This window comes from Phaenicophaeus curvirostris, chromosome 13, assembly GCF_032191515.1.
Source record: "Phaenicophaeus curvirostris isolate KB17595 chromosome 13, BPBGC_Pcur_1.0, whole genome shotgun sequence".
Taxonomy (NCBI): domain Eukaryota; kingdom Metazoa; phylum Chordata; class Aves; order Cuculiformes; family Cuculidae; genus Phaenicophaeus; species Phaenicophaeus curvirostris.
Window position 1 is genome coordinate 4,205,936 of NC_091404.1, and position 16,610 is coordinate 4,222,545.

The following is a 16,610-nucleotide window of genomic DNA, read 5'->3' on the forward strand; positions in this document are numbered from 1 at the left end:
ACCCGCTGTTTCCCTGTGCTATGCTAAGTTTCTTGTGTGGTTTTATACTGTACCCTACTCCTTCTTGGGAGCAGTGCTTAGTGTTTTATGACTTTCAAGCTTTGGTATTTGGAAAATAGAAGGGGCCTTTCTTGTGTCGTATGGGCTTGTTTCCTGGTTTTTGCAGTGAGGCTGAACTGCCCCTGCAGTGGTTCAGATTGAGCTCTGTAGGAGACTGCTATCTTCACCTAGTCTGCCCATAGTGGCATAAGCCACTGCATTTTATGTGTGGGGGTCAAGCCAGTGCTGCTCTGGACCAGCCTCTGTCCTTCAGACAAAAAGCAAACAAACTGACCCTGAGTCTTACAGATGCATCCTGAGATGATGACTTTTTTTTTCACTTTTATAAACCAGCGTCAGGGTACGTCTCAGGCTGCCAATGTCTCTGAGTACAACGCCACGGCGCTTATGGAACTCCTGCGTGAGAAGGAAGAAAGGATTCTTGCTCTGGAAGCTGACATGACCAAGTGGGAACAGAAATACCTGGAAGAGAGTGTGATGAGACAGTTTGCTTTGGATGCAGCTGCAACTGTGGCTGCACAGAGGTAAATGAGGCTTTTCATACGTAGTACAGGGATTATTTTCTTTTTCCAGTTGAATGTCATATTTCCCACCAAGGAATGTTGTCACACCACCCTCCCATGATACCTCTTGTGCGGTCTGAATAGCTTCTCATACTTCTGCATGCAAGTGGAGCTTGGCTGCTTTTCCTGGGAGCTGTGTAGTTGCCAACATTTAGAAACTTATTTCCAGGGGAATATTCTCCCACATGCAGGAGCTGTTTTCCAGACTAGAATTGTTTTCAGCCATTCTTAGAAGATGTTGATCAAAAATAGATGTCTGAGGAGGGTTGAGGGTTTTATTTTTTTGACAGGCATCAGTCCTCACTGAAGTCACGTGAGATGCGGTGAGCTTGGCGGATCACATCATTCACCCTGAATGGCTTACTTGTTCTCCAGAATGTTTTTGCAGATTACTTTGTGGTATTGTCCTCAACGTGGTTACTAATCAGAAACATCTACTAGGAAATTCTGCTCAAAACATTCTGCTGTGTGTGGAGAGCACTGCTTGTGGGGGTGGAAGGGAAGGGTGTCTGAAATTTAATAAGAAGCTCAAGTTCCAAGACAGCTGTATAGAAACACTTCTTACGGCTGTAACTAAGCCCAAGTGTTTCAACTGGTTGGCAAATAAGCTGTTATTGGAGTGCAACTCTTTAGCATTAGGTATTGCTTACATATCATTTCATTGCTCACTAGTCTCTGATTCTTGATGGCAGGTTTTATTTTAGATTGTTTTATGAAGCAGATTCAAATAGGGATGTTATCGCAACTAGGTCTTAAGATTGTACTGGAACTACGGGGTAAAATTGCAGATCTGCTGTGTTAGCACCTAAAGACTTGTCTTGCTCCAGAAGCAAGCTGTTATTTTAGGGTATTGATCCTTCTTGTGCACTGTTTTCCACCACCCAAGAGATTCTTGCTACTACTTGTCCTTAAAGGCCATGTTACATTTTCAGTGTGTGCTGATAAGTAAGGGTCTGGTCTACGGTTTATCATGGAATGACAGGGGATGTGTTAGACCAGATCAGGTTTTGTTAAATGAACAAGCGTGCTTTCTAGGCAGGAAAAAGCCAACCTCTATTTTTCCATTTCCTTCTGGCTGCTTCTTCCCTAAAAGATACTGTTCCATTTGCATCAGTACTTCTGTAAGATGCATGCAGTTGGTACCTATTAGTAACTTCTTCAAAAAGGTAAACAGTGAGGGATTCCACTAACTTCAGTGGCAACATGTCATAGAATCATAGAATGGTTAGGACTGGAAGGGACCTTAAAGCCCACCCAGTTCCACCCCCTGCCGCAAGCAGGGACACCTCCCACTGCATCAGGGGCTCCAAGGCCCATCCAACCTGGCCTTGAACACCTCCAGGGATGGGGCAGTGACAGCTTCTAGAGCAACCTGTGCCAGGGCCTCCCCACCCTCACAGCAAAACATGTTTTCCTAATATCTAATCTAACTCTGTCCTCATGTACACTTGCAAAAATTTATTTCCCTTTTCTTTGATAGTGGAAAATGGTATTCCTTAGGAAGCTGAGGTTGCAGGAAGGGTGCTTTGTGGCACAGGCAGGTGTCTGGGTTGCATTAGATTTCTTTGATGAATGACGTTCTTATGCCCTTCACACTGGAAGGGCTGCTTTTGATCCAAACTTGTGCAGGGTTAAGGTACATTTACCAGACTGTTCTTAGACCTGCTGGGTCTGAGAAAACAGATTTCTTATTATGATGGATTGCAGAGCTTGGTAAGTCCACATTTCTGTGTGGTTTTTTTCTGATGATGCCAATGCATAGCTCTGTCAATAACATGCTCTTAGTGTTATGAGTCATACAGTGATACGGAGTGTAGCACGGTGGCTTCCTTCTGACTGAACAGCAGTCAGTAGAATGAAACACTCATTATATTTTGGTTAGTGGACTGAGCAACTATTGCAGTGTTCATAGAATGAAATGCTCATTATGTTTTGGTTAGTGGACTGAGCAACTATCGCAGTGTTAGCATCAGGCACTATGTGGAATCAGTTTTTTGGACCAAGCTGCTTAGCATTGCTTAAGAAGCTTCAATGTCTAGTTCCCTTTTGCTACTCAGGTTCCCTGTATGATACTGGGAAAAGGCTTTATCTCTGAAGTGAAGTTTGCGCTGTTTCAATTGAAGAAAAGTACCTAGTGATCTATACCATCCTTCCCCCTCACCTAGTCCCTGGGTGTGCCTCATGGGTCAGTTTACAGTGAATCAGTTGGGTTATACACTGGCCTGGGATGGACATGAGATTGACTTGCTGTAATGACTTGCATGCTTTTGTAAGCCTGCTTTCATTAAGACTGGGAGCTGAGTTTTTGGAAGACACTGAGCCAGTCTAAACTGAAAAAAAAAATGTGGATATTCTTGTTTGTTACTTTTGAGCCAGAATTTTGTGCTGCTAAGAGGAAAGCAGTGAACTTAGCTGGTCCTTCATCTGCTTTACTGCTTGTTTGCAGGGATACGACAGTGATCAACCACTCACCTAACCCTAGCTATGACACCTCACTGGAAGCTCGCATTCAGAAGGAGGAGGAAGAGATCCTGCTTGCCAACAGAAGGTGTCTTGACATGGAGGGAAGGTAAAATGCGATTTGGTACTATCTGCCTTCTTTAGGAGAGGGATTTTAAATTAACGACCTAAGTAGATGCCTCAGAACCAGAAATTCTTGTGTCTTCAACAAGAGCAACCATGTAGGATGCCAGACACTCATTTGGCCATGGAAGTATCTACATAGCAATCCAAAACCTGTCTGGATACTGAGGGCTAATGCAAAAAACTCATCTTAGACTTTTTGCATCTAGCTTGTTCCTCTTCTCTCTTCTGGGCATCTTTGTCAGACCCCAGGCTCCAGCCACCTCTGAAGTCTCACAGAACTGCTTTCCCTGGGTGAGGTCCGGTGCAGACTCCCCAGTGTGTTAATCCTCCTCTTTCTGTTGGTCCTCTTTCTGTCCTGTCCGTAGCTTTCAGCTTTGCCTCAAAGCCCCTTCTATGGCTGTTTAGAGCAGGTTCCTGTTGCTAAAGGCAGGTGGATATCTTGGTGCTGCTCCCTCATGCATGATCTGCTCCAGTGGGCCAGTGAGCAGCCAGTATTCAGTGTGCAAAGCTCACAATTTACACCCTCTCTCTGCCTCCCCAACTGCCTGAGGGAGTCCTAGTCACAGCCATGGGGGCACTGAGGCCTCAATCCAAGGAAAAAGGGGCACAAATACATTGTTCTTCTTCATCCTTCTCATAAAGGATTAAGACTCTGCACGCTCAGATCATTGAGAAGGATGCCATGATCAAAGTCCTGCAGCAGCGCTCCCGGAAAGAGCCCGGTAAGACAGACCAGCTCTCCTCAATGAGACCTGCCAAGTCGCTGATGTCCATATCGAACGCTGGCTCGGGTTTGCTGTCCCACTCCTCAACGCTGAGCAGCACCCCCATCCTGGAGGAGAAGAGGGAGGACAAGAGCTGGAAAGGCAGCCTAGGTAATTTTTAAGTGACAGTAGCAATTTGGATGCACAAATCATTGTTTAGAAGGGAGGCAGGAGGAAGAAGGTGTGTTGAACAAACAGATCAGCTGGCCAAGCATGTGGTAAAGCTAATCAGGATTGCTGTCTTGTGGTGCTTGCACTAACATGACTCTTATCTGGAATGGCTCAACACCATTGTTCAGTGAAAATGAGTTGTAACAAAGTAAATCCTAGATGACTTTTGTTTTCTGGGGGGAAGTTAGGCCCAAAGGCCCTTACTATGAGTCAAAAAGACCTTGAAATCTAAATGAGAATCTGTTGCAGCTGATTTCAGAGCATGCAGATTTACCTGTCCATAGATGGGCCAGTGCTTAGAGACAAGAAAGTAAGGTGTTAGTGCTCACTTGTGTATATTTGCACGTAGGAACATGAGGATACTGCTGTTCTTCAGGCACTTTAGCACCCAGTGGTGAAAGGTGCTATAAAATGGTAACGTAGTGCCGTCTGCTGAAGCACAGAGCGCTCTCCAGAATCAGGAACGAGTACTGCAGAGGGATGCAGAACTAATACCAATTACTTTTCTGGGATTGTGAATTTTCCTTCCCTTTTCCCACAAAGGTGTTCTGCTGGGAACAGAATATCGCTCCGAATCCATTCCCTCCACTCCCTCTCCTGTCCTTCCTTCCACACCGTTGCTGTCTTCCCACTCGAAAACAGGCAGCAGAGACTGCAGCACCCAGACTGACCGGGGGAGTGAACAAAGTAAAGCTGCACCTTCCACTGCAGCTCCCACACCAGGACGACTCCCCAGCACCAGCCTGACCTACAGTGCAGATAAAACAGGTAACAAAGCTCAGCTACTCTCCCAGCGGGGTCCCTGCCACTGAGTTACCATCAGTTCCACTCTGTAAGGCAGGCTCTGCCGTCCCTTTCTTCATCCAGGAGACCGAGTTTAGTTTTTGTGAGGATAGATGGGTTTCAGAGTCAAGCTCGAAAGTTTTCTGTGGGGTCTTAAATGTTCTGAAGGAAAAAAAAGCCTCAAGAGTGATAATGTAGGCACAGACACACTGTGCTTAAAGAGATGTAGTGAGATTTAAGAACTGGAGCAGAGATATGCAGACCCCAGGGTAGCCTTCAAGTCAGTGTCTACCCCAAAGTAAATGGCGAGTAGTGTGCAGTATTTAAACCATATGAAAAAGGGCTGTAGAAACTGGCCATTGCATTTGAGTGGGTATTCAAAACAAAGCAGACTCAAATAAAGGGGTGGGTGAAGGAGAAGGAGCTGTTGTGGTAAAGCTGTCTCATCATTGTAGTGTCCCAGTCGTAGGACCGACTTCAGCACTGCCACAAGCAGATCAGTTGACAGTGACTGTCACAGAAGCTGAATTTGCTTCCCACAGAACTCCAAGCTGGCGAGAGCTGCTCATTTTCCAGCCCACTCTGCCAAATCAATGCAGATTACACAACCTTGCCTCTTCTCCTTACAGACACGCTACAATTATGTTGTTCTTTATGGAAGAGTGAATTTGGCTGGTCTGCTGTGCATCTTGCCCGTGCTATGCTATTCAGTGGCTATTGAGGGAGACGGAAACTGGTTCTGTGGTGAAAACCTGCGCTGACTGCATTGGTTTAAATGCAGTCACTCCAGTTTTATATGTCATCATGTATCAGTGGGAGATACCTGAAGGGAATTTGGTGAAACGTCTCTGTATTTGGGACTGCGTACACGAATAATTGAATTTTAAAAAATGAAATAAGGAGTTGTTAGCTGGCTTTTGTCCAGTGATACAAGATGACTTTTAAAATGTTAACGTCATTTTTCTAACCTCAATGAAGTTACAACTTTGACTGTCTGTCTCTTCTGTTTCCTCATCGTGTAGATGGGCCACTCTTCCACTCCAGCACTCTGGAAAGAAAAGCCCCTGTTCAGACCGTGGGGCAGGACCTGCCAGATGGAGAGATGGTAGAATACCTCATCTGAAAGGCTGGACCAGGATCTGAGCTGCGATACAGTAGCAAGAAATTTTTAAAAGACATTTTCATTGGGGAAAAAATGTAGCACCTGAGTAATAAAAGAACACTTAGATGTTTGCTCTTGTAAATTATGTCTCAAAGGTATGGACAGGTTAATTTATAATTTGTTCTAAATTATAAAAAACCCGTAATGCTTGTTATTCGAAAGTCTCCCCCCTTTTTGTTTTTTAAATACTGGATCTGGTAACATCTGGAGAAAAAATGAGAACTTAGGTGCACTACATCTGATATTTCACGTCAATGTTTAAGTCTCTTAAACAGAAATACCTACTCTCACAGCTATTGATTAAACAACTGACTTGAATGCAATAAGATGGGCATAATGGCCTTATAATGATCAGGACCAGGGACTTAGTTATAAGCATCACTTAATGGTTTCAAAATACAGGTATTCTGAGAAGCTCTTAAATCTGAGCTGTGACCAATGGAGATTTCTCTTTACACTTTCTCTTAACAGTCAGTGTAAGAATTCAAAAGAGGTATTTCACATTCATAGCCTGGAGAATTTCCATTTTCAGTGTGGTAACATTCTTTTTTTTTTTTACTTCCCAAATTGTGTTATTTCTTTATTAAAAAAAATGACTCCGGTGATTAATGTTGCGTTTCACATTTTTAGTCTCATTGAAAGATTTGCCACAGTTTTATACTTAAGTACTTGTTCAATAATTTATACAGTGGATAATAAATAATATATTGCATTCATGTTTTACATAAATTAAAAAGGGAGAGTTTACAGGCTGAGTCCTGGTCTGTTAGATCAGATTTCTGCTGTTGTAATTCCATCGGCTCTAGTGGAACTTCTCCAAATTTACCATAGTGCAAGTGGCAAGCCCTGTTGCTTTTCAGCGTTAGCAACTTAATCTTCTGCATCTGTGGAGATCTTTCTCCATAACAGATTTTTCTATATTTCAAATGTCCTTCTACTTTGTACGTCCCTCCTGCTCGGAGGTATTAGATTCTTTTTCATATAGCAACGTTTCAGAGAGAGCTTTTAAGAAGAGCTCTGTAAACCTTCAGAGGGCAAATCTCTCCTTCCAAAATATTTTTTTTCCTCTTTGAACTGGAGAGAGCAGCTTAAAAGAAGTCCCAGAGGTGTTACAGAAGAAAGTTACACATTTAAGTCATCAGGTTCACTTTCAGATTTCTGGGATCCAGCAGAGATGCAGCAATGCTTTGGTTGCAGATGCTATCAGGAGATACTAAGACCAGTAGAAGTAAATGAGTATTTTTTTTGTTACTTTCTTTGAATTTTATTAAAACAGTTCAATATTAATTTCTGTTAAAAACTACTTTTTAATTTTTTTTTACTTGAATGTTAAAATATTTAATTAGCCAGTGGTCATGTGTTGGGAACCTGGCTAATCTCAGCTTTCTGTGCAGCATTAGAGTAGCCAGATTTTCGTTTCGCCCCAGAAGTAAGGAAAATCAGCAATTAATCATCAATCAGTTAGTAAATGTCTTCAGTTCCTACTTAGCTGACACTACTGAGATGATGTCCAACCGAAATGGCCTTACCAGATCAAAAGACAGAACGTGAATTCACAGTGGAGGGCTGTGAAGTGAAAGGAGGTGCCTTCTGTCTGCTGCACAGGTGACTTCGTGGTGCCTAAACATCAGCTGTGAGCTGCATTCTGTCTTCTAGTGATAATTACGTAAAAACGCTTCCCGTCATTCCTAACAAATTTGCTGCATGTTAGTGTTCTTCAGACTGTGTTCCTAGATCCACGGAAGTCAGAGGTGGCAAAATGCGTATGGTAAGATACGAACTAAGTCTAAATAGCCCGGCTTTACCAGTGATTGTTCTAGCAGGCAGCATAAACTCCCTTCTGTCACCACCGCTTAAGACACTTCAAAGCTGCACATTAAGGCTTTGACTGTCTCCACCACGCGGGACAACATCTTTCTGCACAGAGCAGTTAGACCTTCCCTAAGCGTATTCTAATAATCTGAATTAGTTCTCCACCCTTTTCTAGACAAACTGTTCACAGCCTCCTCGTTCTCATCCCTGAGAATGTCTTATGTTTATTTCTCTTGGCTTAATTCCATCCCAAGCCCAGTCTGGATGCAGTGATTTCTCTTCTTCCTCCACACTTCTTGGAAGTGCAAGAGCAGCTTTTGTCATTAGCTCAAGGTGTCCATCTTTCTGCCGTTTCATTGTGATTTCCTATACTATATTTTGTGGTTTGGGCTTAGGATGAACTGTAAGGGAGATCAAATGCCACTGAGCGTCTGTGTGAGAGAAGAGGAAGAGATATTTGATGGCTTTTCTGTTCTTTTAAAGTCAGGAGAAATGATATTCCATCTTGATGAGTACTTCTTTTCAGTAGGGAGGAAATTTTGCAGCTGTAGGGCTCTGTATAAACAGTTCCAATTCACTTGATTTCACAATAATTCTTAAACATCTAGGGAAATTTGGATCCTTTACAGATTTTCTGTAAGGAAATTCTTTTCTGTTTTAGAAAACTGATTTTCCCTGATGAACGTTGACTGTTCAGCCAGACTAGGTAAAAATAATTTGTTTAGCCTCCTTGCAGCTTGTTGTTTTCAAACTGAGTGCCTCTATAATCAATTTTTACAAAGAAAAGAAGGTCATAATAGCTTTTTGTGAATAAAATCCAGATCATGAACTGCAACTTCTCCAAAAATGGAAGCCAGGCGGTCTCGACAGTCCATGCCATGAGGACTGCAGGAGCCTTAGCAGTTCTGTGCCCATGGAAGTAAATTTGGAAGAAGGTGGTGCAGTTTTACATCGTTCAGGTCAGGTTCTTTGCCCTTTTGATTTTTTTATATATATATTTCTTTATTTCTTACAAAAGCAAAGCCCCTGAAAGTTTTGACATGGAAGTTGAAGGTCATCTTCCTGTGTTGACAAACTAGGAGCCATCAGGAATGTATTCTTCCGTCGAGCTTCCTCAGAGCCATCCTGATGTGAATGTAGAAGAGCTGCTTGCTCTGAGGAAGATGTGTACTATAGTCTTCAGTCTATCTGTACAGGTTTTTATTTTGATTTTAAACAGAAACTGCTTTAAAGAGACAAACTGCACACCTAGTTCCGTTTCCTCCTGTAGAGCTTATTTCTAGTAGAAAGTGATTTTTAACACAATGATTGCAATGATCTTCTCCGCAAACCAAAATTTTAGACCAAGAGTTTTTCTTAAACTCGGGTATTAGAAGCAGAATTGTAGCTTTTATAAAGGAAGCTACACGTTCTTTGTAGAGCAAAACAAGAAGATCAAGTTTAGTTATTTTTCCTCTTTCATTTCACTGCTTACAGAATGGCCAAACTCACAAGTCCTTCACTTGGGCGGTTCCTTTGGGATTTGGCTGCTCAGGGAACTGCCCGAGATCCAGAGGCTTTTGTTCCCATCTGTCCCGAAGTCATTATGAACTTCACATATCTCCTAGCTGGAAACTCTCGTGAGATCTAGAGCAGCAGTTTTTGGTCTGTGGTCTGAGGACTCGTGGGGATCCAAGTTGTTCCTCAGGAGCTTGCGAAGGGTGGCTGAGGTCAGCAAGTGCTGCCAGGGGGCTGAAATTCTTCATGTGTGGTCTGCCTCTTGGCAAGCTTGTAGAGCGAGAGGCTGAAAACTGGCATTAGCTTTGCTTCATTTTTGAGGCTGAGTGAGGGGACTTGCAGAGTTTTAGGCCAGAACCATTTCCAAGGACCCCTCCTGCTCCAGGAGCCCACACCGATGACCAGCGGTGCATGAGGCATCCAACAACCACATCCCACGAGCCGTGACACCCATACAGTGAATCCCAACAACTGTGCTTTTTTACCATTGCTTGTAGAATGGTGGCAACGTAAACTTGGTGCTGTCTGGACAAGAAAAAAAACCAGGGGTGATTTGGGTTCCTCTCCTTCCCCACGAGGGCTGGCACAGCTTAGGCTGGGATTCACTGTGCTCCTTCACGCTGCTGCCGATGCTTTTTTCTCCGTGGCAGGGGTGGGGGCAGGGGGCTGGGGAGGGGGCTCTCTTCATGTATTTGTATAGGAACTTTTTTTTCTTAAAAAAGTTAGCATTTTTATGTCTAGAAAGTAAAAAGACATTGTAAAATGTAATTGTACTGTATTTATGAAGAAAATACATTTCTTTTCAAAAAGATCTTCTAAGCTGAGTCTGACTTCCAACACTATCTCTTGGGCTTGCAGAAGCATTGAAACCCCTCTGCTTTACACTCTGCTGTCCAACTGTACCATTAAGGCTGTGATAAGCTGTTGAGATTTAAGAACGAGGTGACCATTCGCCCTCCTAACTCAAGCAGAACCTCTATCTCTCTGAGTTCTGAAGTATCAGAACGCGTGATTTCGTTCAGCTTTCTCATTCAACAGGGTTGTGGTCTAAAAGGTGAAAAATGAGTGACTGTTTCATCCAAAGTATCAAAACATAAATAAAAATATTAAAAGTTTGCCATTTTTCAACCTTCAGTAATGTGTCAAGAAAATGATCTTTCTGAAATTAATCAATATTGAAGTGAATCACAGGGATTAGCTTTTCTTTTTTATTTAAGCCGTCAAGTTTATTTTGTAATTTGTGACCAGGCTGTTTTGTAATCCAGCTGTTGAAACAGCCCTAAAGTCTTTGAAGATTGTGGCAGCTTTAATCCTAGGAAAGAAAACAAAAAAGTGAGTGTAAATATGCACCAAGAGATCTTGTAAATGCTTATTGTTATGTTTTTAGTTAGCTATAAAAATAGTTTCTGTGTTTTTAAAGAATGGATCCCGTATTTTCAATTTTTTTCACCGATCTGCTTGTTTTGCAGTAAATTTTCTTAACATGAAAACCTTATTGATTATAAAAGAAGACCAGCCTTCACCTCATCCAGTCTTCACTGCTGCTTGCCCTCTGTCTTTAAGTTTTTGACTCTTAATTGGAGATTTTGCAGCATAAAGTAATTGTTCATTCCAGTCTCTTCCCTTAACCATCATGTTTTATTTTCCCCTCTGACCGGTCCTGCAGCTGCACACAACACTGCACATTTTCACACCTTATTAATAATCAGATCAACAACATTTGCTTACGGTGACGTCGAGCTGCGGTGCCGGTGCCAGCCCTCTCTCCTTTGGCAGCTGGACTGGTTTTCAGATGTCTGAGGGTAACAGCACGTGAGTAACCGTGTGAGTATGTTCTACAACACGCTGTGTATTTTTTAATACGCTTTTCGGTGCATTTTGTTGCCTCCGATCCACCTTTCCTCTCTCATCGTGCTGTTGGAGGGAAGGAGCAGGGATTACTGGGAAGCTGGTTGGAAGTGGTCAGCCTTGATGCGTTTTCTCTGTTGACTTTTGAATTTGTCACCTGCCCTGGTTGCCGGTGCTGTAATAAATACCAGCTCGACAAATCTGGGGCACAGTGGTCTGTGCAGCACATGCATCCCCTACGCTTTCAAGCCATTTGATGTTGTTTCTATAAATCTCCCTGGCATGCCAGAACAGAAACAAGAAGACCCCAGCCAGACAAAAAAAAATCAACCCAGCTACAGAAGCTTGCTAATAGCCGGCTTATTTAACAAAACAGCTGTGGCCCATCTGCAAAGGGGTGGGAGCAACGTGTTTGGACATCTCACAATGACCCTGGAAGGACTTCGGGCTGCTCCACGTGGCTTCAGCCCAGCTGCCTGCCGGAACAGGCTGAGAGAGTTGGGGTTGTCCCAGAAGAGAAGAGAAGGTTCCGAGGAGAACTCAGAGCAGCTTCCAGTACCTGAAGGGGCTACAAGAAAGCTGGAGAAGGACTGTTTACAAAGGCTCAGAGTGATAGGATGAGGGGGAATGGGGATAAACTGGAGAGGGGCAGGTTTAGACTGGAAATAAGGAGGAATTTCTTCATGATGAGAGTGGAGAGGCCCTAGAACAGGCTGCCCCATCCCTGGAGGTGTTCAAGGCTTTGATCACCCTGATCCAATGGGAGGTGTCCCTGCCCATCGCAGGGAGTGGAACTGGATGGGTTTTAAGGTCCCTTCCACCCTAAACTATTCTATGATTCTATAATAACACAGAATCTTTCTAGTGCCTCCCCTTCCTGCTTCCCAAGACAGACAAAATTGGGATATTATATATATGCTGGAAGATTTCTCTGAATTTTTTAAGAAAAAGTGATGTAAAATGGCAGCAAAAGACTGACCTCATAAAGGTGCTTTTAAAGTGATATTTAGTGACGTTTGAATGAGATAATCTTCACTTTGTATTTTGGAGGTAAACTTTAGAGGAAAATTTTCAATGATCCCTTGCCAAGAGGAGCACCAGCCTTTTAAATAGAAGGCCTTTACCTGTCTATACACACACACATATATAAAAATACATACAATATATGAAAGCTGGTAAGTTTGCGAACCTCCTCGTACAAGATGAAATTTCCTTTTCATCCCTAGTCATTTTTCGAACATAAATGGTCAGGTTCAGAACTTGGTTGTTTCTCCCCTTTCTGTTTTCTGTTGCTGCTTTTTAGAACGAATAAGGAAGAAACCCTCCTGCGTGCAGCATTTCAGTTCTTCATTTCAGTATTTTGGGAATGTTTAGGTTGTGTTTCCCTCTCCGATGGGCTGAGGACAGGGCAGGGATTTGCCTCCTGCCAAAGGGGCAGGTGGAGACAGAGCTGGTGTGGCTATTCTTGTGCTGAGCGTGACCTGGGCTTCCTCCTCGATGGGCTGAGTGCCCAGACAAGGTACTTAGCAGGGCAGAGCCCTTTCTTCACTTCCCTCAGTAGGTTTCAGTGTTAACAGGGCTCACCTAGGCTGCTTTGTTGCTCTGCTTCAAGCCTCGTGCAGCATCACTGCCAGCACCCAGCACAGACTGGGGCTGGGCAACATCTATTTGTTTCTGATTTTGAAACGTGTCACATTCAGACCAGGAAAGCATCATTTTTTAATTAAATCACCATTTTCAAAGGCTGGCAGGAAGAAGCCACGCGCTGGGGCTGCCTGGGGCTCTGTCAGAGCCCTGCCAGCCAGCAAAGATGCTACAGGGCAGCAACGCCAAAGGGACCCAGCCCTTTCTTCACTTCCAAACACTGTGGGCTTTTAAAATTTCCTTTGTTACAAATGGTTTGGGTTTTCTGTGACCACCCCACAGGGAAAAAGCTGTTTCTGGTTTGGGAGAGGAACACTTCTGCCTCTTTCCCTGCTTGCAAAAGCTCCCAGCGTGACTCCAAGCAGCTCCTGAGCTGAGTTTCTGCTCACTGCCCGGCTGCCTCAGTCCCAGACCCCCACCCCAGTACTGTCTGCAGCAGAAGAAACCACAATCATCTCCTTCCCGGAGTCAAACAGCATCAAAGGGGCAACCTCTGGCGAGGGCTACGTGACTGCTGCGCCTGGCATCCTGCGTGCTCTGGGAATGCACACATCTGGCCCCTCCTGTGCTCAGAAACCTCATGGAAATGTGGTAGGTCAGTTGGTGGGTTTTTTTTTCCAGAGAAATTTTCATCTTCATTCAACTCATTCCTATCCCTTTGCCTTCCCCACCCCAAGCAGAGAGCAGCATGGGCTGCAGGAAAGCTGGGAGAGGCTCTTTATCAGGGAGCACAGGGATAGGATGAGGGGTGAGTGGTTCTAAGCTGAAAGAGGGCAGGTTTAGATTAGATATTACATAGAAATGTTTTGCTGTGAGGGTGGGGAGGCCCTGGCCCAGGTTGCCCAGGTTAGCTGTGGCTGCCCCATCCCTGAAGATGTTCAAGGCCAGGCTGGATGGGGCTTGGAGCCCCTGATCCAGTGGGAGGTGTCCCTGCCCATGGCAGGGGTGGAACCGGGTAATCTTTAAGGTCCCTTCCAACCCGAACTATTTTATGATGCTACTACGTGATCTTTCCTGGAGGGGAATGTTTACCCTTTCAGTTCAGCTCTGTGGCTAAATCCCAAGCCTATGGGAAGACCCCAGTGCTGAGCGAGCGTGAAGGAGCTGATGTTGGAGTATCCGCCGCTTTCCAACCTGCAGCAACACATCTGGGAGCTGGGGGAGGCTGCCAGCTCTCCTTTGAAGGGGGTTAATCAGGCAGGGAAACAAAGACTTCCCACCAGAAGTCATTTACAGCGCTCAGGGATATGGTTTGCACAGGCTTGTGTTGTTAAAATGCAGAAGAGTTCCAGGAATCTAATTTCTTGGGGAAGGGGAAAAGCAGTTTCTGCCCTGCTCTACATCCCATCTCCCCAGCCAGGCAAACCCCATGCCCGGACAGCCGGAAGGACACCAGAGGCTTAGAAAAAAAGAGAAAAGAGAAAGACTGGGAATTGCTTAATTAGAAACAGTTTTTTTTTTCTTTAATGTTCTGCAATTACTTTGAGGTCAGTGGAATTATTAGCATTATTAATCACTGAATTTCCAGAGAACTAAAGTTAATAGTACCATAATTGGGCCATAGTATTCAACAGTAATTGCGAAGTGCCAGCAGGCAGCTAATTAAGTCTCCCAGCCCTTCTCTCTAGGCAGATCTTATTTCTCTGTTTGCCTCATGGATAACTCGGCTGCGGAGGGTTAAAAGTTGAGCATCATCAGCTGCTGATGGGATGGGGGAGGCTGAGGCTCTCAAGGACTCTGCCCGACATCTCCAGCCACTCCAACCACATCTCAGGCCACTTGCCTTCAGGTGGCTGCGTGGGTCCCAAGGTGGGTAAGGAAAAGTGTTTTCTGCCCCAGGTCCTCCAGCTGGAGCCAGACCACGGTACCGGTGTTTTGGTCCTGAACAGGCTGGTGAAATCCTTTCTGTCTAGATTTGTTGCTCAAGGAGGTTCTCATAGCTCTGCCTGCAGGGAGGGGAAGGAGATTTATTTAGTAAACTGCGGCCACGCTCTAGTAAAGAAGGTGAAAGGCACCTTTCAGTGATAAGGAGCAAAGCAGGGGGCACTGCAGGATGCTGGACCAAGGGACCTCCCAGTCCTTTATTTGGAAAGGGGGTCCCTTCTGGATTTGATAACCCTCAGAGGAGACTCTCAGCTTCAGCCCCTGGCTAAAACATTGTACTGTCACCCACCACAGATGCTGCAGCCCAGCTCACCATGGACTGGGGTGGACGATCTCACGGGGCGCTGCAGAGCCAAGAACCAAAAGAAAAGAGAGAGAAGAATAGAAGAAAACAAGTGTGTTTGCTAGTCCATCTCTCTGACCCTGGCAGCACAGCAGGCTCGGGCTTAAGGTGAAGGGTGAACACTCACAGAGCACAGGGAAAGGCTGGCAGGGGCAGGAGCTCATGAAGACACAACCCATTTCAACATCCTCCAGAGCAGCTCATCACACTCTAGTCTGCTCAGTCACACGAGACACTCTCTTCTCCCTACAGCCAGCTTTGCAGACCCCCAGACACTTCCACCCCTTGCACTGTGTCTGATCTCAAGCACCCACCCCTCCTGCTGTGTCCCAGGGCCCCAGGCTGGCTCTGGAGGCAGTTTATAAACCCTTGGTGCTGCTCTCTCCCCAGCTGCAGGGAATAAGCCCTTCCCAGCAGGTCCATCCCCTCGCTGCCCTTGCTGGTGGGATCCTGTCTCGGTTGAGCCTCAAGCCCTTGCTGCCACACCGGCTTTTGCCCTGCCCAGGGCTCTCCCTGGGAGTCGCAGGCTCCTGCTGCAAATAGCATCTGCCTTGGCTCCAGGGTAGCAACTTCTTTTAGAAGAAGGGTGGCCAAGAAGGCCAATGGCATCTTGGCTTGGACCAGAAACGGTGTGACCAGCAGGTCCAGGGAGGTGCTTCTCCCTCTGGACTCGGCACTGGTGAGACCGCTCCTCGAATCCTGTGTTCAGTTCTGGGCCCCTCACCACAAAAAGGATGTTGAGGCTCTGGAGCGAGTCCAGAGAAGAGCAACGAAGCTGGTGAGGGGGCTGGAGAACAGGCCTTATGAGGAACGGCTGAGAGAGCTGGGGGTGTTTAGCCTGGAGAAGAGGAGGCTGAGGGGAGACCTCATTGCTCTCTCCAACTCCCTGAAAGGAGGTTGTGGAGAGGAGGGAGCTGGGCTCTTCTCCCAAGTGACAGGGGACAGGACGAGAGGGAATGGCCTCAAGCTCCGCCAGGGGAGGTTCAGGCTGAACATTAGGAAAAAATATTTCATGGAAAGGGTCACTGGGCACTGGCAGAGGCTGCCCAGGGAGGGGGTTGAGTCACCTTCCCTGGAGGGGTTTAAGGCACGGGTGGACAAGGTGCTGAGGGGCATGGTTTAGTGATTGATGGGAACGGTTGGACTCAAGGATCCAGTGGGTCCTTTCCAACCTAGTGACTCTATGATTCTACACACTGAGGCCAGAGTGTTTTCAGAAATTTGAGAACACATGAAAGTGTTTGCACCCTAATTCTAGAAGGAAATAATAATTGCAACATAACTGCATTACTGCCAACTGCAAATTACCCACCAGTGGGAAACGAAGAGGTTAAAGCTGACTGAATAAACGGTGCAAACGGAAGATGTCATAGCGACGTAGCCTTGCATTACAGACAAAACACAGGTTTAACCTGTAGAGTGAAAACAGTTTTACGTCCCTTGTGCAGACACAGCCCCAGATGGATGCTGCTGTGCGATGCCCTACAGATTTA

At 45.3% G+C, this 16,610-nt stretch overlaps 2 protein-coding genes across 4 annotated transcripts in view; one reads left to right on the plus strand and one right to left on the minus strand.

The window, feature by feature from the left end:
• Positions 1-10,061, plus strand: part of AMOT (angiomotin) — a 65,429-nt gene extending 55,368 nt beyond the window's left edge. For all 3 annotated transcript variants that reach the window (XM_069867799.1, XM_069867797.1, XM_069867800.1), the window contains exons 9-13: positions 394-584; positions 3,070-3,192; positions 3,852-4,084; positions 4,688-4,912; positions 5,950-10,061. In XM_069867799.1, coding sequence (XP_069723900.1) covers positions 394-584; positions 3,070-3,192; positions 3,852-4,084; positions 4,688-4,912; positions 5,950-6,050 — 873 coding nt within the window. In that variant the 3' untranslated portion in view covers positions 6,051-10,061. The remainder of the gene's footprint in view (positions 1-393; positions 585-3,069; positions 3,193-3,851; positions 4,085-4,687; positions 4,913-5,949) is intronic.
• ATRX (ATRX chromatin remodeler) overlaps positions 1-16,610 on the minus strand; it is a 478,294-nt gene that overhangs the window by 214,944 nt on the left and 246,740 nt on the right. The gene's annotated exons all lie outside the window — the stretch shown is intronic.